At 38.8% G+C, this 20,754-nt stretch overlaps 1 protein-coding gene across 1 annotated transcript in view; it reads right to left on the bottom strand.

The window, feature by feature from the left end:
* DKK2 (dickkopf WNT signaling pathway inhibitor 2) overlaps nucleotides 1-17,470 on the bottom strand; it is a 101,530-nt gene extending 84,060 nt beyond the window's left edge. The window contains exon 1 of the mRNA XM_032860329.1: nucleotides 16,751-17,470. Coding sequence (XP_032716220.1) covers nucleotides 16,751-16,972 — 222 coding nt within the window. The 5' untranslated portion in view covers nucleotides 16,973-17,470. The remainder of the gene's footprint in view (nucleotides 1-16,750) is intronic.
* Between the last annotated feature and the right edge of the window lie 3,284 nt (nucleotides 17,471-20,754).

Below are 20,754 nucleotides of genomic sequence, written 5' to 3'. Positions count from 1 at the left end.
CTTAAAGATTATGGAAATTTTGGTTTATTCTTCAGAGATGAGAAGATAAGTGCTTTGATAATGTTTCTAGAGTTTACAGGCACAGTTCTATAAAGTTGTCAAGCTCCTAAAAACAAAACAAAATAAAATCTCAATATGGGGAAAATAAACTCATTCACTATTTCTTAAGACTGGTGGGAAAATGGAAAGGAAACTTAGATTTTAAAATATAGTTATAAAATATATAACATAGATATAACATAGTGACAAATAAATTTGCAGTATCATCCTAAAAATGCAGTAACTATAACAAAGATTTCACAAAATCCAATTGATAGATTCCAATTTGACCAAGATCGGAGTATTCACCTTAATTTTCAGGCACAGTAATCAACAACTCATAATCTTAATTAAACCAATAATTAGACCAACTTGAGAAATTATTTTCAATTTAGATTTCATGCCACTGATCATTTTTCTTTCTTGGTTCATGTAAGGCCTATTTTAGTAAAACATGCTAATCTGTTTCTGCATAATTAAAAAATATCTTGTATAAGAAATTAAGCACATAAAAAAATAATCAGATAAACTTGCTAAACTAATTGCATATGGAGTTGTGCCAGTTTCCATCCTCAGTGACTGGATTATGTGTCTCCACTTCTTTTTTAATTCTCCTACCCCACCCCCACCCTCCAGTAACCACCAATCTGTTCTCCATAGCTACAAGCTTGGCTTTTGTTTGTTTGTATGTTTGCTGATTTCTTTCTTTTTTAGATTCCATGTATAAGAGACATCATACAGTATTTGTATTTCTCTGACTTATTTCACTTAGCATAATGCCCTTGAGGTCTATCCATGTTGTCACAAATGACAGGATTCCATACTTTTTATAGCTGAATAATATTCCATTATACCCAAATGTTCTATTTATGGCTGAATAATGTTCTGTTTTATGTGGAATTTTATATAGTTTCCATTTCTATAAACAATTTCTTTATGCATTCATCCATCAGTGGACACTTAAGTTGTTTCCATATCTTGGCTATTGTAAATAATGCTGCCATGAACGTAGAGGTGCATATGTCTTCTTGAGTTAGTGTTTTTGTTTTCTTTGGATAAATACCAGAAGTGAAATTGCTGAATTATATGATAGTTCAATTTTTAATTTCTTGAGGAACCGCCACACTGTTTTCCATAATGGTTGCATCTATTTACATTCCCACCAAAAGCACACAAGTGTTCCCTTTTCTCTACATTCTCATGTATACTTGTTGTTTCTTGCCTTTTTAAAATAATAACTATCCTAACAGGTGTAAGGTGATATCTCCCTGTGGTTTGGATTTGCACTTCCCTGATGATTAATGATGTTGAGCATCTTTCATGTACTTTTTGACCATGTGCACAACGGCCTGATAACCCGATAGCCATCTAAATCTCATTCATTAAAAAAAAAAAAAAATTAAGTGGTCTCCCTACTAATTCAGCAAAGCAAAACCATTCTACATTAAAACCGTAATCAAATAACTCTGAATTTTTTTTAGAGAACACAAGTAAGCAGAGTGGCAGGCAGAGGGAGAGAGAGAAGCAGGCTCTCTGCTGATCAGGGAGCCTGATGTGGGGCTTGATCCCAGGACCCTGGAATCATTACCTGAGCTGAAGGCAGAGGCTTTAACCCACTGAACCACCCAGGTGCCCCCAAATAACTCTGAATTTTAAGCTAAACCATCGCAGGACCACAGACACCATATGCTGAGCTTGCTCATAATGTAACTGTTCACTTTTCCAACATCTTCTTCTTGCCTGTCTTTCACAAACATTTACTGAGTGCTCTGCACATGACAGAAGCTTATAAGGCATTGAGAAGATTAAGTGAGATAATATGAAGTTCTTGGCATGAAGTAGCAACAAATATTAGTGTCCCTATTTTCTAAAAGCAAGATATCATGTATTGCTCAGTGATCTGACCTCACTAATGCTGGCTGGAGGATTTTGTTAAGAGTACACTAGAGATATGGTGAGTGCTGTGAAGTGTGTAAACCTGGTGATTCACAGACCTGTACCCCTGGGGCTAATAATACGTTATATGTTAAAAAAAAAAAAAGAAAAGAAAAAAGAAACATTAAAAAAAAGAAAGAGAGTACACTGGAGAAGTATAGTGATATTACATTTAATGTCAGACTGCATTATTCATGAAGAAGCAATGATGATGATTGAAAGGTCAGCCTATTTTTCCTGCTTGATTTTGTGAATGGGTCATAAGTAGCTCTGAATCATGCTCTAACTTTTCATGCATTTTAGCTGCAGATCACCACTCTTTCAAATCCTTATACTAAATCCCCTTATGATGGTTGCAAGGCTCATCATTAAGCCTGAGAGTTCTAAATCTGATAATATGCATCCAAAATCAATAATTTATTCATTGCTTTGGTCACCCTGCCTTGATTCCCTAAGATATTTTAAATGGCCCTTGAAAATTCAGAACATCTTGGTCCCTACAATCAGAACATTCTCTCCAGTTAGTCTCCGGCTCTCCCAGAAGTGGAGTTAAAAACAACAACAACAACAAAATTACTGGTGAGGTTGGGCTACATTCTTCCTTACTGACGTTTACTAAAACCAGAATTATGTTTTTTAGTCTAACCTAATTTTTTTAAGTCTCAAGACATCAAATATAGTTGCTATTTTGTGTTGAAAACTTTTATTTTTCACACACTCCAATTCAATTTGTAATCAATCACTGGGATGTCAGTGGCATAAGACCTGAGTGCCTGTCACTTGTGCTTTTAACAATAAGAACCAACAGAGACTAAAATTCAGTTACAGTGTGATGCAGATGGTGTGGCCAGGACCTCATTGGAATGTAACTTCAAGAAGATTTTTCTTGTTAAAAAGAAAATTTTTTCTCTGAAAAGTGTTGGGAAGATAGCAGCAGGGCAAATAAGCAAACAAGGATTTATAAGGATTTCCAAAGAACATTTTGGAAGGATTGTATTAATTTGAATTGTTGCAAGAACATTTTCACTGAAGTTAAGCAGTTTATCTCTGAAATTTTAATAGAATGTTTGCATTACAAAGTAACTTTTGACAGACCTCTTTGTTTTTCTGACTTCAGTGTACACATTTAACTAAGTGGCATATAAACTAATGTGTATCGCCAGACAGACTCTAGGGAATTGTCCTGGGTTTGATTTGTTTCTGCCTCTTCTTTCAGGAAAAGAGTGGGTTTTGGGTGGGGAACATACTGCTAGCTCACACTCATTAAATGCTTCCTGAACACCATGATCCTATGAGAAATAGTAACCATATTACATAAATTCTGACCAGGTTCTTCTAATAGAAAAGACCTAATTACAAGATAATATTACATATATATATTTTTTATTTTAAGACTATAAACCCAACTGATGGTTTTCCACCTTAAAGCAATCAACATTGAAGGGTTTACAATTGAAACCACAATACTGATTCCATGACTCAGAATGTCTTTGGAACTTTTTGGGATTGCTTTCAGAAACTACACCACATTTCTTTGACATCCTTACCTTCTGTGGGGTTTTTGGTTTATGGAAACAACGTAAAGCCACTCAGAGCCAAGTATTTTAAATGTGGTATGTTAATCAATATGAATAACATTGTTTGTGGTCATAAAGTTATGACTTAAACATGTAAACTATTTCTGAAGTTAGTTCCAACAGAAAAATCTAAGTGGCAATATCAAAAGAATGAGTTCTCTGCAGAGACTAATTTGGAAAAATAATATTTCAGTGTGGTTGTTTAAAAAAAATCTATGACATCATTTTAAACTTGTATCTTTAACAAGTTTCTTCGTTTGATGTATTTTAGCACACATTCCATCTCTCTTCCCTACCTGAGGTAAGATCTTGTCCACTTTACTGAACTCACCCTCTCTGCAATTCTATTTTTAGGTCACCAGACTCCTACCCTCCTACTAGTGCAACTTTGTTATTTCTTGCCATTCTTCTAATTCCTCCTAAGCCTGCCTCTTCCCACTAATGTTTCTTTAGTACTTTATAAGTGATAAAATTAGGATCAGATCTCCTCAGGGAATAGTGAGGCATTTACAAAGAAAAAAAAATCTAAACTTAATTCCTTGCAAAATATTTAGAAAATAAAAAGCAGACACACCTCTTTACATTATCACCATAAGGTCCATCATGACCAGACTTTTTTCTTCACTGTTTATAGAGATGATCTTACTCTTCCAGGTCAGCCTGACTGTTCATCAGGAAAACAGAGTATAATATGAAGAATGACTAAAATTATTTGATTACATTTTCCCTTAGTAAGGAAGGGATCTTACATAGAAATTGATATCCAGGTTTGTTTTATTCATGTTTCACTTAAAACAGAACTCAGGATGTTCCCATTTTTAACATAATTAAGGTTAAGATAATGAGATAACTAAGCAATGCAATGTAAGTGTTCATTCTCAGAAATCTTTATAAAAAGGAAAACACAGCAGGTTGTCCAACTTTCACACTGTATTGGAAATAGAAGAATGAACTGGATCATTTCTGGGTACCTCTTTCAATCTTAAAATTCCAACTGGATTCCACAAAAAGACTGCTTTTGTTTGTATGGCTACCTATTCCAAAGACCCAACATGGCATCTATGTCAAACAAATGTTTGTTTACTATAATTATAGCATCTAATACACCTAAGAAGTAAGTAAGGAATTAGCAAGTTGACGGATCTAAAGGATTTAGTCACATCTGAATTCTGAAATGTACCAATAAAAATTCTCTAGCTGATTTCTCTGGCTTCCAATTTATATGAGGCAGCAGCATGGCACAGTGATTGAGCAGACAGACATAAGAAATACTGCTTGAGTATAAATCCCATCTCTTCCACTCAACAACTATGTGGCCTCAGGGACAAAGTAGAGAGAAACAAGTAATTGATGACGCTGTATGACATGTCAAGAAGTTTGGAATTCTGGGGCGCCTGGGTGGCTCAGTAGGTTAAAGCCTCTGCCTTTGGCTCAGGTCGTGATCCCAGGGCCCTGGAAGAGAGCCCCGCATCATCATCGGACTCTCTGCTCGGCAGGGAGCCTGCTTCCACCTCTCTCTCTGCCTGCCTCTCTGCCTACTTGTGATATCTGTCTGTCAAATAAATAAATAAAATCTTTAAAAAAAAAAGCTCACCTCAGAAGTAGTATAGAGGATAGTTTAGAGAAGTACAAAACTATTATAATATTGTAATAGTCCATCAGGAAATGATTATGGTCTGAGTCAAAACAATGAATATTGGATGATAATAAAGCAGCAAAAGAGATCAATATTATGGAAGAAGTAGAATCCTATAAATTAGAGAATAATTCCTTTGGAGCAGGGATAGAAAGCCGGAAACCTAGACTATTTTTAGCTTAGACAAATGGCTGGGTGAGATTCCAACACTTGTAACTATGAATGATCAGAGTTATTACATTGTTCACTAGGAAATGCCTCCTTAGCAATACAATATGTTTCCAACAGTTCTGAAAATACCCACTTTCCTGTTTGAAGACTTTTGACAAAATGTTCTTTCCTCTGTCACAGTCCATGTGATTCACATCCATACAACTTGACTCAGTTGGTTGTTTCCCTGAACTTTATCCATTCTGAATCCCATAACCTATAATGTGTCCAAAATATGACCCTCAAGTTTAATTTCAGAGCTTTAAAAATATTCTTACTTAGAACATATAACTAGTAACACATCTCTGACATGATAGGGGAAAAAAAAATGTATAGAGCTCTCCTTGAGTATCATGGACAGGATATTCTTTTTTTTTTTTTTTAATATTTTATTTATTTGACAGACAGAGATCACAAGTAGGCAGAGAGGCAGGCAGAAGGAGAGGGGAACCAGGCTCCCCCCTGAGCAGAAAGCCCGATACAGGCCTCGATTCTAGGACCCTGAGATCATGACCTGAACCCAAGGCGGAGGCTTAGCCCACTGAGCTACCCAAGTACCCCATGGACAGGATATTCTAACAGCAAACAAGAGAGCAGTTTATAGCATGCAAGAATAAAACAAAAACAGAAACAAAAACTAAGTTTTAATCAGGAAGGTGAAAGTATTACCTCTGGCACTGAATTTTTAAAATAAATCCAAGAAAATGAAAACGAATAGGAAAAAAACACACACACAAAACAACAACAAGAAAAACAAAACCCTTCCACTTCCAACTTCCTACTTATAAAAAAGAATCTGTCAAGACACAAACCAAATTTATGACTCCAGAATCACAAAATCCAATTAAATTAACTCATTCTTGGGTCGATTCTAACTAATTCACGTTTGTCTTTCATAAATTCAGAGTGGAAGGTTTTAATTTTGTTTTTTATAAAATAATCTCTAATGATATTAATTAAATAAGCAGTATTTTATATTTTGCAAAAACCAAGGAAAATACAGTGTTATTACCGTGAACTAACATTTTACTGATGAGATAACTAAGGTTTAAAGCTGTCAGATGATTTCTTCAAGGGAAAGTATATAAAAAGATAAGCTAAGCAAGTCTTCTGAATCTATATCTCATGCTCTTTGAGGTGCACCTTCTATCCCACAGAGGCATTTTAAGCTTCTTCAACTGCATTTTCTCAGAAATAAAGTATGATGGTGCACATGGCAAACACCCAAAAAGAACAATACTAATGTAGGATAACAGATTCTGAGTAAACATGTCAGAAACATCCAAGTAAGCATTGTTACTGGTCACCTATTCTTGGAAGTAGAGAGAGAGGCAGAGGTTAAGGAGGTCTCAGGTGGAGAGGTCCCCCACATATAGGCCAGAGGCTGACACAATGTTGCAGAAGAGAAAGTTGGAGAGGTCTGAGACACTGCATGCTTCTGTCCATGGAAACCTACCTGTTCTGTTTTCTACTTCCCCTTACTGGGGCTGACCATAAAGTACTGCTGATCTCCAAGCATAGTACCCTGAGTTCTGTGCAGGGTGAGTATCAAATGAGGCAGAGGTTTTCAAGCCACAGGTTTTGATCAATCAGTTCAATGAGTCATGGACCAGCATTTTAGAGAGAGAGAGAGAGAGAGAGAAGAGAAGAGAACAAGAGACTAGCATAGAATGGAAGAAAAGGGCTAAAATTTTGAAAATGTCTCACTGCATTATCCATCATAAGAATATTTATTTTCGAAGCTTTTGTTTCAGGGGTGTGTGTGTGTGTTTGTGTGCTGGATCACAACATAAAGTGTATCTCTTTTTGTGCACTGCTGTCAAAAAAATTTTAAAGCCATTGACCTCTATCCTAGATGATGCTTGGACAAAGGTTAAGCAATCTGTGTTCCCAGAGCCCACCATTATTTTCTCCCCTTCTTTTGTATGTTCCTGCTGTTCCTGCACAGACTCTCTACAGCCAGGCTTCTTGCTAATCATGTCACTAAGTATCATGACTGAAAAAAATGAGCAAGGACAATACATGCAAAGCCACTCTCCTTCATTAATTTTGTTTAAATCCTACTGACACAGTTGTCATCATGACATTGTATTCTTTGACAATACATTTTGACATACAAAATTCAGAGCTGAAAAAGAGCTCCCTATATAATTTATATCCCATTAGCCTTGAAACAACTGAATTTAATTCTTCTGTAGAGCTTTGCTATTACAGATTTAACAGAGGACATTGTTTTTGATTATTTGGAAGACTTGTGTTAGAAGTCAAATAATCCAAGTTCCAGGAGAAATTCTTTTGTCACAGGCACTGACTGTAGTACATTGGGGAAGATCAGGAAACATCTGCTAGTGTGGTTCCCTCACACACAAAATGAGTTAAACTAGGTGATTTCTACTGTATCTGTCAGCTTCAGCTATGCCCACTTTAGTCTGTGGTACAAAGTCTTGATATACTTTATGATAAAGCTTCTCTTGGTTCTTTCCATAAAAAGTTCTCCATCTTCAAAAATAATGAATAAGTACATTTGAAGAATCCTCTTACATAGTTACTGAAGCACATTTAAGTCTATCAGGTTGAAAGTAAATGTTAAGGAGGTTTTCCCACACTGAAAATTAACAATTATTTCTAAAATAGCAAATAGTATAAAAATACTCTGTGGTCAGTAGTTCAAGCTACAAAAATAAACATTATATATTGTTTAAAATGTGCATGTACATATTATAATATGTAATGTTTAATAAGTATAAATTCTAGATTTGTGCACATTCTAATCAGACATGAGTTGTTTTAACAAACAGGTCTATCATAGAGAAAAACTGTGGAGGCTATTTAAATCCCAAGCATTCAAATATGTAGGGGGTTCATGGGAATCTACACAGCTTTCTTTCATCACCAGTGAGTGATGAACCTACCAGGGCATGAGAAGAATTTGGGCAATGAGACTTGATTCTTATGGCCTTCATTACACTAACCTAAGGTACTTTTTACCAGGTTTTATTGATAGTCTGAGAAATCATGAAGACTTGGTTGTCTGACTCCTGACAATTCAAAGTTAGACATAAAATGTCTATTTATATGTTTGTTTGTTTCTGGAAAGAGTTCCCAAACTGGTGAGCAGGTAAGGGGGCTCAGGAGTTCAAACTAAGGGTAGATTTCTGCCTATGTGACAGATGGTTCCAAAGAAGGAAATCTTATCAGCAAAGGAGAGAGAGTGGAGCAGAAAAAGAAGAGGACTAAGGAAGGGACTTGAGGAAATGTCCACATTTATGGGCAGAAGTTTGTAGAGGGATCAGTGAAAGAAGAAAGAAAGAAGAAAAAGAAAGAAAGAAAGAAAGAAAGAAAGAAAGAAAGAAAGAAAGAAAGAAAAAAAAAGAAAAGAAAAGAAAAGAAAAGAAAGGAAGGAAGGAAGGAAGGAGAGAGAAAGGAAGGAGAGAGAAAGAAAAGAAGGAAGGAAAAAGAGAGAGAAAGAGGAACAACCCAAAAAGGAACATGGAACTATGTAGCCACAGAAGTAAGGGGATAAATAAAGTATGAAGGAAAGACTACAGAGTACAGAGGATGATTTTTGGAAAGAAGACCTTGGATTTCCAGAGATAAATTAACCCAATGCCTGCTGAGCTAAGTTTCAAAGCGTTAAGATGAAGTGAAGCTAGAATGAGCAAGTGAAGACCATTATTTGAATGTGAGCTGTCATTTCAGTTAGTTTTAAATGACAATTCCCCCCACCCATCCTCCCATTTGAATGTAGTCTTCTAGCTCATTATCAAATAGAAACACCTATTGGCAAACAGCTCATTCCCGATACATTAAAAGAAATTGATCACATACTTCAATAAGATGACTTTCACTCTTCATTTAACATTGTTATTTCCAAATTACGTGCATCATGAAAGAAATAACTCAAATAAAACAAAGAAAGTGAAGGGAATGGAATGAGAATAACGAGCTCCAAATTTCTGAGTCCTCCTGGTAGGACAGCCGACACTCAAAGAGGCTTGTAAACCTTCCAAATTCTCAGCAAGCTCCCTGGGCTCCAGACTGTGCAGAAAGTGTCAAGAAACCTGCCTTTGCAGTGGCTATCTTACTTTGGAGAGTATCAAATTAATGCTGTTGGCAGCAGACTCTAACATGTTGTTGTTCAATTATTTTGGTTCCTGTGGTTAAATAACTAATATTGCCATGCCAGTTAGGACCTTCACTTACTGCGATTGTCTTTTAATGTCTGCTGTACCCTGGCTTCTGTGTAATTTCACCAATTACTCAATTACATGCTATTTTGCTTACTTCGTAAGAGACAGCACTGACTCGCCATCCCTATGTTCACTTTGATACAAGAAACGTGATAACATAATTTTGTGTTTATTTATTTTGTCTTGTTTTATTTTAAACTCCAGGCCTTGGTATAATTGAGTTCATTTGTTTCCATTATGACATCACATGCATTTATTTAGTTAGCCCTGCCCAATTTGTTGGGAGGGCAGGGAAGACTGTACAGCCACTTTCTCTTCCGTGCCTGAGCCCTTGGCTTACCTATTTCTGTAATGGTAGCAGTAATGATGACATTAGCACAGTAAATAAGTGTACTTTCCTCTCCCTCTGGCTCAGTCACGTAAGTGTTATTACTTTTATGGTTGCTATTGTTATTGTATCTTATTTTACATATTTAAAAAAAAAAAAAAACCAGAGATTGAAGTGCCTTTTTCTTTTTCTTTTTTTTTCCATTTTATTTCTTTTCAGTGTTCCAAAATTAATTGCGAAGTGCCTTTTTCAAAGACATTAAGTTGGTTAGTGGCAAGTCAAAAGTTAAAACCTATTTGGAAACTACAGTGCTGTGGTGCTGCTACAGGTCTTCTGACTCTCTGAGCTAGGAGGAGTCAAAAGTGAGAAAGATACAACAGCAATAGTAGGCTCTCAACCTAGATAATTTTTCCCTATCTGAGCAGAGTATGAGTGATGCCAGCCAAACCAACTCAGAGAAGTCCCTGAGAGGGCATCTACCTGTTTTCAGTGGGTACCAGGTAGCACTCAGATGTAGGAAGAGGGATACTGGGGAGTGTGTTTTGCCTTTCTCTTTTTAATGCTGTGTGGCTTATGCAAAATGCATAACCTCTCTGTGCCTCAGGAAAATCATTGTTTTATCCTTTATAAAATATTTCATTATTTTTAAAATAAGGACGATAATAGGACTTGCTCCTCGAAGGGCTGTTAAGAGGTTCAAAAGAGTTAATTAAAATGAAACATCTGGAGCAATGATCACTCACTTCCTTCAGTTCCTAGAAAAAAGAACCCTCTTATTTGGAATGATAAAGCATAACACGGAGAATTAACATCTTTTAGGAAATGTTTGGATAGGTCTACCATTTTAAGAAATCAGTCCTACTAATTGTGATGCTTTGGCTTGTTTTGACACTTACTGTACTTATTCACTCATTGATTTTATATATTTGTTTTAGACAGGGTGGGATAGTTAAAAATCATTTTGATTATGAAATATGTAACTATTCTCTATACCAAATTATAATATATATATGGAATCAATTAATTTAGCACTGTAATATATTTGAAAGGATATCTGATGCACATTTGTCCCTTTTATTTGTGGAGGTGAGAGAAGTAATGGGCTTTTAAAAACTTACTACTTTTATGTTTTTTCTGATTTCATTTCTACATTTATTATTTGGAGCACATAGGTAAATCTAGACTATTATTAAGATCCCACAAATATAATCTGTTATACAGATTCAGTGGTTGTGGAATCAGTATCGAAATAATAATTCTGTTTTTTAGTGCCTACATAAGCTAATTACTTGAGTTAAAATAACATCATTTTAGATCTGCTATTGAAATCCCTCTGCCTTAAAGTTTTCTCTGATTCAGTTTATAAGGATTTATGGGATGAGCTCTCCCTAAGGACATTTGATTAGAGGCTGGTATCATTCATGTCATTGGTTTGAACCCAAAGAAGTGGGCAGTGACCCAAAGTCGCTAGCATGAGAGACTCCTTGGGAAACTACTACTTAAAATATTTGGGTGGTGACTTTTCTCCCTGTGTACAGATGTTCCTATCAAAAAAATCTCCCATATTTTATACTAGTTGACCTCTTCGTTTGGGAGAATGACTTATATTTGTCCTGAAAAAAAAAAAAGACAATAATTAGAGAAAAATATGTTGCTGTTCTCTAGTTCCTGGCAAGAGTGGACAGAGGAAGAAGAGAAAATTAACCTCTGCTTACCTTACATGGTAATACTAAATGTTCATTATTCAGTCCCTATTTAATCTTTCTGTGCTATCTTAAAGCAATCCTACACAATGCAAAAATCAATCCATTAGCTATAATTAATTTTGTTTCCTTTTGCATCCTGCCAAAAAACTAGGAGCAGTTTTATCTCCTTTATGGATGAGTACAAGTAACTAGAGGTTTAACGAAGTAAAATGACTTTAAAGGACTACCAGGGAATCACAGGTAGAAATAAAATTATAATTCATTTTGATGTTACATCAATATCAAAGAATGAATAGCCAGAAAAGAGTGAGTTTAAAATGTAAATACATTGAGTACTATAAAAGACCTCTGTAATTTAACAGGTTATTTTAACATCCACTCAAATTGATTGTGCAGGGAAAAGAAGAAGAAGTGGCAATATTCTCCTAGAACAGAATATATCAATTCCCTTTCTATTACATTGTTTTCTCTACTTTAAAAACTATAAGATTTGAAACATCTTGGGAGGAGTTGGCTTTAGCGGGGAGTAGTAAAGAAGATTCTGGTAGGGTCAAAGTCACAGCTGGAGTGAGTTTAAGTAAACTTGTCCCTTGCTCTCTCTCCTCTAGCAAAAAATAAAATGATGGATTCTCATAGACTATCGTTAAAATACTTTCCTTGCTATTCACGAGGTCACCTTCCACTTGTACCAACAATCAATATTTCTCTATTATTCACAGTGAAGGAAGAGGAATCTTGCTGTGGATTGTTTCAAAATCTTTCTATTTTGGAAACTCTAAATTTTGAAAACGATTTGCATTCCCGATTATACTTAGCGTCAGTTGATGTCCAGAGGAAATCTCAGATATTTACTAACAGGAGAAAGTTGGGCTGGGGTTTAAAAAAAAAAAAAAAAAAGTCATGTATAATTTCAAAAAGCGAAGTGATCACCTATAGAAAACAGACTATCTAGTTTATATATAGTTGATTTTTGTGAGCACTTTTGTAAGTGTTTACGCATACAAGTAGATGTGGCACTTTTATTAAAGAAAAGGCAGTACACAAATATTAGTGCTTTCTAACAGACTCCCTCAAGCTTCTGTTCCAATGCATTTCAAGCATTCTTTTTTCACAACACAACTTCATCCAAACCTATCCAAATGTCCAAGTTATATGAAAAAATCATAGAATCTAAATTTTTTTAAAGCAGTTTTCAGTTTCTTTTTAGAGACACATGCCAGAAAGCTTTATTTACATTTAAAACAATTATTTTCCACTGTTTTATTCAAAACTTTTAAAAATATTTTAAAATCCTATAGCAGTATATTTCAAAGTAATCTGCTTGTCTCAAAAAGGCAAAGCAAGAAGTAAAGAAGACTAAAAGAAGTAATTTCAAGCACAAATCCAAAAGGTATTTCCATTTACCAAAAAAAAAAAAAAAAAGTGAACTGCAAAGAAAAACTGAGTTTTTAAATTGCTTGCTTTTTAATTTGTTCTTAATGGTGGCCGATAAAATTTGATTACCTCAAACTCCAGGGGTGATGTTGAGCAAGAGTGTACTTATTCAGAATACATGTATCCATATATTGAAGGTTTTGTTTAAAATTCTTTTTAATTTAGAACATTTTCAATAACCTCTTTAAAAACTAAAATATATTGACGCGTATATACATTAGTTACAGCCCACAACTTAATTTACCCCATATACCTATACATATATACACTATCCTTTAAAACCTGTAAGCAATAGCTGAAAACAGAAAGTCAAATTAAAACATATGTGTGAAAAATTCAGCAAAATCATTTTTGCTTTTTCTGTATGAATCACCTGAATACTGTCATATTCAATTTTCTATGTCATTTTCCATTATAACTTATAACTGTCTTTGAAAGCAAACCTAAAAATGAGAACTGTAACACCTCTGGAGAGCAGTACATTGCATTTCTGGGCTCTCTAAATCTTTCCTGAAATTCAAAGCCAGCTTTTCCAGGAGTGATTTACAAATAATCCACCTTGCCTCCTGAACAAATTGAATTCCTATATTCTATATAGGAATATATTCTATATATTCTATATTCAATATTCCTAATTCCTAATGCCTATATCCTATATTCCTAAGAATGTTTACTTCATATGAAAACAGACTACATTGAATCAAGAAAACATTGGGGCCCGTTTTGTCTCATTTTCACTTTTGTAGATTAATGAATTATTAAATTCCTTCAATAATTTATTCTGCAATCACAATAAAATCTTTATTTTAATTATCTATTCTGAAAGTAAGTCAGAAAAAATAGACAATTATTCAATTTTCACTTAAGGAAAAGAAGACCAAAGACTAAGTTTCTAAAGTGCCTACTTGAATTTGCATCCTACAGTTTCCTGTTCCTGTATCCTGTATCTCTGAAACACATATATTTCTGCATCAGTAATCAAGGATGGAGAGGAGGAGAAAAATTAAATGATCCGGCCTCAGGATGACACTACATAGTTAGCTGGTTTGATCAGCTGATACTTTATTTCCAATCTTCTCAATCAATCATATTTTTCTATTTCTGATGGATAAAAATTCAGCTCAGTTACAATTCAATTCTAGGTGTTTTTTTTTTCTCCAAAAAAGGATGTGGCATCTTCCTGTTTGAATAGACTTTCTAACTTCCATTCCATTACTGAAAATTAGAGTCCTAAGAATCTCAGAAACCACATAGCTAGTAGAATAAAGAAAGTAAAGAGACACATAAATATTCAAAGAATTCCTCTTTCTACTTCAAAGAAGATAGATTTTTTCTGTTTGTTTCTTCATAATAATATATATTATAGATCACCCGGTAAGCACTCGAGAAGCCAGAAAATAACAAAAGATAATCCTATTTTCCATCTATTTTACTTCGATTCAACTCAGTGCTTTGTGTTACCACTATCTCTCATAAATTACCATTTTCTCACAAAACCGACATCAAATCTTAAGGATATATAATTAAGGAAATATAATGATATATATTCCACGGAACTGCTAGGTTATGGAGAGTATACAAGAATTTCAACTTGAAAGACAGAAAGAAAGAGAGAAAGAGAAAGAAAGGAAGGAAGGAAGGAAGAGAAGACTAAACTCATTTGTAAAACAAATAAATTTTCCATCTGAAGACATGCAAATAGAGTTGCAACCTCTTTAAGGAGCAGATGTTTGGAGAGAGCAAAAGAGACATATCAAAACATAAGGCATAAGCTAGATTGTGGGCGGCAATCTTCAGTTTAGTCCATGTAAACCCCACGGCTAATGACAGTTTTGACATAACTGATAATTTGATTCAGGAACATCAAGTGTTGGGGCCCAGTGGTGACAGAAGCAGAAAGCCTTTTACAGAATCTCACAAATGTACATGGATGAGAATCGAAAGGAACCTCAAAAGATCATTGGGTCCATCCCTCTGTCCTTGGCTGAACTAAATAAACATCTAGCTCTCTTCAACAACTGATAAGATGAAATTTGAAGTCAGTAGCATTGGAGAAAAGGCTTATGATTTGGATTGACAGCATCCTTTTTTTCCAACCTTCGCCTCATCTCATGACGATAGATATCTAAGAGAACGTTATGTCCATTACTATCGAAAGTACCAGGGTGTTTAGGAGGGAAGAGTAAAAGGGAATGAAAATGGTCACATAAATGTGGAGGTAGGTGCACATGTGTGAGAATGTGCAAAGGATATGTATGCTTGTAGTAAGTATGCGTATATATAGTTTATTTCCCTTAAGGTCTTAAAAAAAAAATCTTGTGATTGTAGACTTTGTATTTCTTTGAAAAGATAGCTGAAATGGTTGCCATTTCAAAGCCTAAGCCAAAGAATTTCAAAACCATTTTAAAGCATTCTGGAACTGCAAAACTAGCAAAATTGTCCCCCGTGAGAGGGCAGTAGGGGACCAAGCACTGGGCAACTTTTCCCTCCCTGTCCATCCAGGACTGGCCCTTGCTCTCACCCCTACCCTGCAGTCTGCCATAGGGGCAGGGGCAATGGAGGACACCGAGAGCTCGCATAGGGGCTGCAGCAAGCTCCTCTGATAAAACAGGGAAACCCGGGCTCCCTGGGGCAATGAGCCACTTCACGGGTTGACAGTTGTGCTGAGAGGGGCAAGTGCTATTTGGCAAACAAGCTTTCACTTTTGGCTTCCTACAAAAGGAGCAGAAAGGGGGAGCTGTCCTGGTTCCCAGTGCCCACAAGGCCTCCCTCTCTTGGCCATTGAGCTTGGACCACAGCAGTGCGGAGGGTGCACGGTCGTTATACGGTGTGTATATGTTTGTGTAACATTTTGCAAGCGACTGTCAATGTATCTGTCTGTATGACAGAGAGACGCCCTCTTGCAAAAATGCATCCGGGGTCCACCTTGCTAGGTCGCCCGCGTTAAGATGCTGTCACCGTCGCTTCGTCAGATAGCTCCCACCGGAATGATTTATTTATGAGGCTACAGAAGTGAGAGATGGAGCGTCTATTCAAGTTTTCTGCCTGTGACCTCAGTTCTTTAAAGGAAGAAAGTGGTTGGGAGGGGAACAGAACCTGAAAGGGGGTAAATTCTCCCTCTAGATTGTGAAATGTAACGGTTGAGAGACCAAGATTTGGCCCCTGACTGTTAGGATTGGAAGCCCATTCTGCGACTTAGCATTAGCTTGTGCGCTTTAGGTAAATCTCTTAATCACTCCGTAACTCAATTTTTTTCATTGGCAGAAGGGGAAAAGTAACAGCGACTAACTCATAGGGTTGGGAAGATTAAATAAAGGTAAGCGCTTAGAATGGTGCCTGACACAAAATCTTTGCTATGTGTTAGCTGCTGTTAACATTATGTTAGCATTGCCGTGATAAATATGGAGAAGGAACTTTCCCCACCGGTACACACTGGATCTGGATCTTGTACCTGCCCAAGTCCCCAAACAAAGGTGGGAGAACCCTAACCCGCCCGCTCCACGCCCCCCAGCACCAGCAGCCACTGCACCCGCACCCACGAAGATCTGCTTCTGGGAACCCCTCCCCAGCTGCGGTGCGCGCCCACACGTGGGGGCGCACTAGAAAGGTTGAGGGGTGCAAAGGCAAACTACACGCTCAAGAGCGCTGGTGCCTACCGCTCTTGGCTGTAGAGTGTATTCGGAGTGTTTTCCTACCTGCCCCAGGTTTTTGCCCTTCTTACTGCCGCCGAAAGCCAGTCCTTGGTATGTGCCCGCTGATCGATTGGCGGCCTGAGCAGGCGTCTCCCCGCCCAGAGAGGACTTGATGGAGTTGAGTTTGGCCCGCGAGCTGCCGAGCTGTGAGCTCTCCACCATCAGCACCGCGGCCAGTAGGAGCAGACAGCGGGACGAGTCCTTGCCCCGCATCAGCGCGGCCATTTCCCGGCGAGGGGTCCCCGGGGAGGCACAGAGCCCGGAGGGGTGCGGGTGCAAGGGGAGAGAGGACCCCAACACCGGGCCCCCTCACTCGGGGTGCGGGGGCTCGCAGGCTCTGTTCCCCCGACCCCACTCGGCTTCGGGGGCCCAGCACTGTGTGAATTCAGTCTCACGCCTCAGACCAGGAGCGAGAGCGACCCAAGCAAGACCCGCTTCTCCACCAGGGCAGGAAGTTCTGCAGGAACTGGAAGCAATCAAAGGCGAGGCGCTTTCTCGCCAAGGAGGCGTGACCCGAGGTGCAAGAAGACCCAGCCCCACAGACCGCACCGCTTCAGTTGCTCCTTGCCCCGCACCACTGTGTTCCCGCCGGATCTCCGCCGTCCAGTTCTCTTAATTGGTTCTGGAGGGCCACACCAGTTCCTTCGGCCTCAGTTGCTTTTCTCTCCTCTTTTCCTTCCTGACCCTTTAGTCTCAACCTTTGCAGAACACAGTAATAGCAGGAGCTATTGGGGAAGGGGGGGGGGGATCAAGAACGCCCCAGACAGGACTGTCGAGGTCTGAGGAGAGCCGAGGTCTCCCACGCGCGCTGGCACAGTCTTGACGAAGTGTCGCTCCCGGGTTCACACCCGGCCGCCTACCGCAGCCAGAGGCGCAGCAATGCCCTGGGAGCGGTCTTGCGCGCCGCACGGTCTCGCTCTCTCCGTTTGCTCTCTCACCGCCGCCCCCTTTGCTTTTTATAGCTTCCCACAGTGGGTTTTTTTTTTTTTCTCCGCCCCCAATTCAAGAGTGACAAAGAGAGTGAAAACGTTTCTCTCACCCCCCACGTTCCCGCCCCACTCCTCTGCTTCCCCCTGCGGCTCCCCCTCCTGCCTCTCCTTTTTGCCCCCCTCCCACACCCCTTTGCTCTCCACAACAACTGAGAAAATGGGATTCATTCCCAGGGGAACGTGAGGCCTCCTAATTCCTGACAACAGCTCTGGCGGGTGGAAAGACTTTTGGAAACAGACGGAGGGCAAAAGTGGAAGTGGAGAGGGGCAGGTTGCCACCGCCCTTGGGGACCGCCAGCGCCCTTCTTTAGGTTTCCCAACCCATCTCCGGTACTTGACTCCTAGAGGAGCACTAGAAAAGCCCCAATGGAAGGTTTGGAGAAGTGAGCATCTGGGCGTACAGAGCATGCGGTCTGTACGCGCAAGGGCCCAAGCTGGGTTTTAGTCTGTGCCTCCCAGTGTGTATGTGAGGCTGCGCTATGTTGTGCCAGGGGGTGCCCAACTGACGTGGACGGGGACTTTGCAACTGAGGAGAAGAGGACCAGAAAAAAAGGGAGCGATGTTCCTACGCTCACCCAGGAGACGTTTGGAATTTTCTAGTCTCCACCTTTTGTACCCCCAACTTCACGACCCCACCACACACGCAGCGTACGTTTACGTCTCCGCGGGGTTGGGAGAAATGGGGTGCCTTCAGTAGTGTCGGAGGGTTTCAGTCTCACAGCTTTACCGGGCGTCTCTACTGCGCTAGAGGAAATCCCAAACGGGAATGATGGGAGGCAAGGAAGCCTTGGAGGTCCTGCCTTCCTCAGCTCCCTTGCCTCTTAGCCTCTGGGAATTCCCCGGGAAGCCTTCCCTGCCAGTCCCAGGCTCCTCAGGTCGGGTTTGCCTCTGAGAAGGTGGAAGGAGGTGCAGAGAGGGGCTGGGACGCGCTGGCGCGCAGCGCTTGGGGGCGCCAGTGGCAGCGGCCCGCCGGGGTGCGGAAGCACTGGCAGGAGACAAGCTGTCCCAGGCAAGCACAGGGCTCGGGTTTGGAGCGGTTTGGTGGTTAAGCGCCAATGTTTCTAATGCAACGGGAAGGGTTATTTGGGAATTGTTGCATTTATCCTTTTCATGGTCTAACGCCTGTGCTCAGAGAAATTGAGACAGTGCCACAAGTTGGCAGCTCACAACTAGAGAACGAAGCTGATCTCCTGAACCGCTTTATAGATAGACCTGATCTTCAGACCGGGTTCCTCAGTTTTCATACCTGATGCAGTTGCACACGAGCGTGTACAGAAGTATACATTGAACATATTGTCTCTAAGTGAGAACGATAGTGACTCTTTTCCCCAAAAAAGGGCTGAGTTGTAAAGTGTGAATTTATGGCTGGGTTCTCCCAGACAGCACCCGCTTTGCATATTTCCTGCTCTGATCTGTGAGTCTGTCTGGCCTGGAATGCTTCAGTCTCAGATTTTTTTTTTTTTTTTTTTTTTTAACACCACAAGCAAAAGGGCATTAAAATTTAAGGAACCCTCTGGAATCTCTTCTTATCTTTGACTTGTGCTTTCTTAGGTTAGAGATTTTCACATTGAATTTTTTTTCCCCACTTTTTAAAAATATCCCTAGGAATGGATTTGTAAGGACAAAGGAACCATTCCAGGCACTAGTGGAAGGGAAGGAAACTCTATTAATAAGTACTCGTGATTCACTGTTTACACCTTAAAGAGGGTATTATCTTTTCCTGGGATATTCCAGTTGGAAAACATTTGAGTAAAGGAGAAAATTAAGTTAGAAGACTATTGGTTAGGAATTTTTCAAGAGTATTTTAGAGCAAAAGGAAAATTCAAAAGACAACTAAATATGTAGGCAAGAAGTCACTCTACATCCATTTGGAGGTTGTAAATATCCACCATCAGCTAAAGAAGGAACAAATGAACCAAGAGAAAATCTGAAGATACTTTGCTATTTCCATCAGTTCCCTCTTTTCTTACTTCCAACCAAAGCAAGATCCCATATAGTCATACCTAACTCTTGTCAATGCCCTGCTGAAAAGAAAAATGATATCAAGCTCAGCTTCTTTACTCTCACAAAAGCCTTCAGCTCTGAGTATCATGATAGAGATTATCTCAGAGGCTTACCCAACACCTTACAAGCTCCAAAAGCAAATTTTTACAAACCAGAGTTGAAAATCAAAGTTCACTTTTATGTGCACAGATATTTTCCCCCATATGTAAAACTAAATCACACTGTGGAATCATATGATACCACATACACGATTATACCAGAAAAAGAGGTAAAAACTAATTACAGTCATGATCCAAATGTTCTCTGTAAAACTGTATAACAGAAACAGACACACATAACCCACATGTAGATAAATAGATATGCATACACAAAATCAACTAACTGTAAATAAACATAATACTTTGGATTACTGTCATAACCACACATGTGTTTTCTCATGTATGTTTTTATAAGTACGAAGATACAAACTTCATATTGTACTTGGAAAAACATACTTTTATGCATTTTGCAATAACATCATTAGGGAGTAAACATATAAAAGCAACACTGTACAGAAGTAAGGATAGGGTTTTCTTATTCAGAAGAAAGTACCTCTATGAACACTTTTTCCTTTGGCCGTATTTTCCTTCTTTGCTCCTCCAGTCAGCTTGGTTCCATCAAAAAACCCACAAGTGTCTTAGTAGTTGTTTCTGGGTCCTGGTTCCCTTCTGACTACTTGGCCTCAAGGTGAGCTAAGGGCATACACATCATTCCTTTATTCTTGTTTTCTACCCCATTCTCTCTCTCCCTTCATTGGTAACCACTTCCTACATAAGTCTGTTTAGCAGTTGTTCATCCGTTCACTTCATATGTATTAAGTTTATGGTCCTGAAGATCCAAAGGTGCATAAGTCAGGGCCTTGGCTATGGAGAGGCTTGTGGTCCACTGTCAAGGCCTTGCCTCACTGAAGTCTGCCTCTTGCCCTTCTCAGGAGCCTTCCTCTGCTCTCATCTGCTACTGAATTCTGCCAACCTC

This window comes from Lontra canadensis, unplaced genomic scaffold (assembly GCF_010015895.1).
Source record: "Lontra canadensis isolate GAN:19392208 unplaced genomic scaffold, GSC_riverotter_1.0 scaffold1, whole genome shotgun sequence".
In the NCBI taxonomy this organism is placed as follows: Eukaryota; Metazoa; Chordata; class Mammalia; order Carnivora; family Mustelidae; genus Lontra; species Lontra canadensis.
Note: the sequence above shows the minus strand (reverse complement) of the source record. Positions and strands in the feature narration are given on the sequence as shown.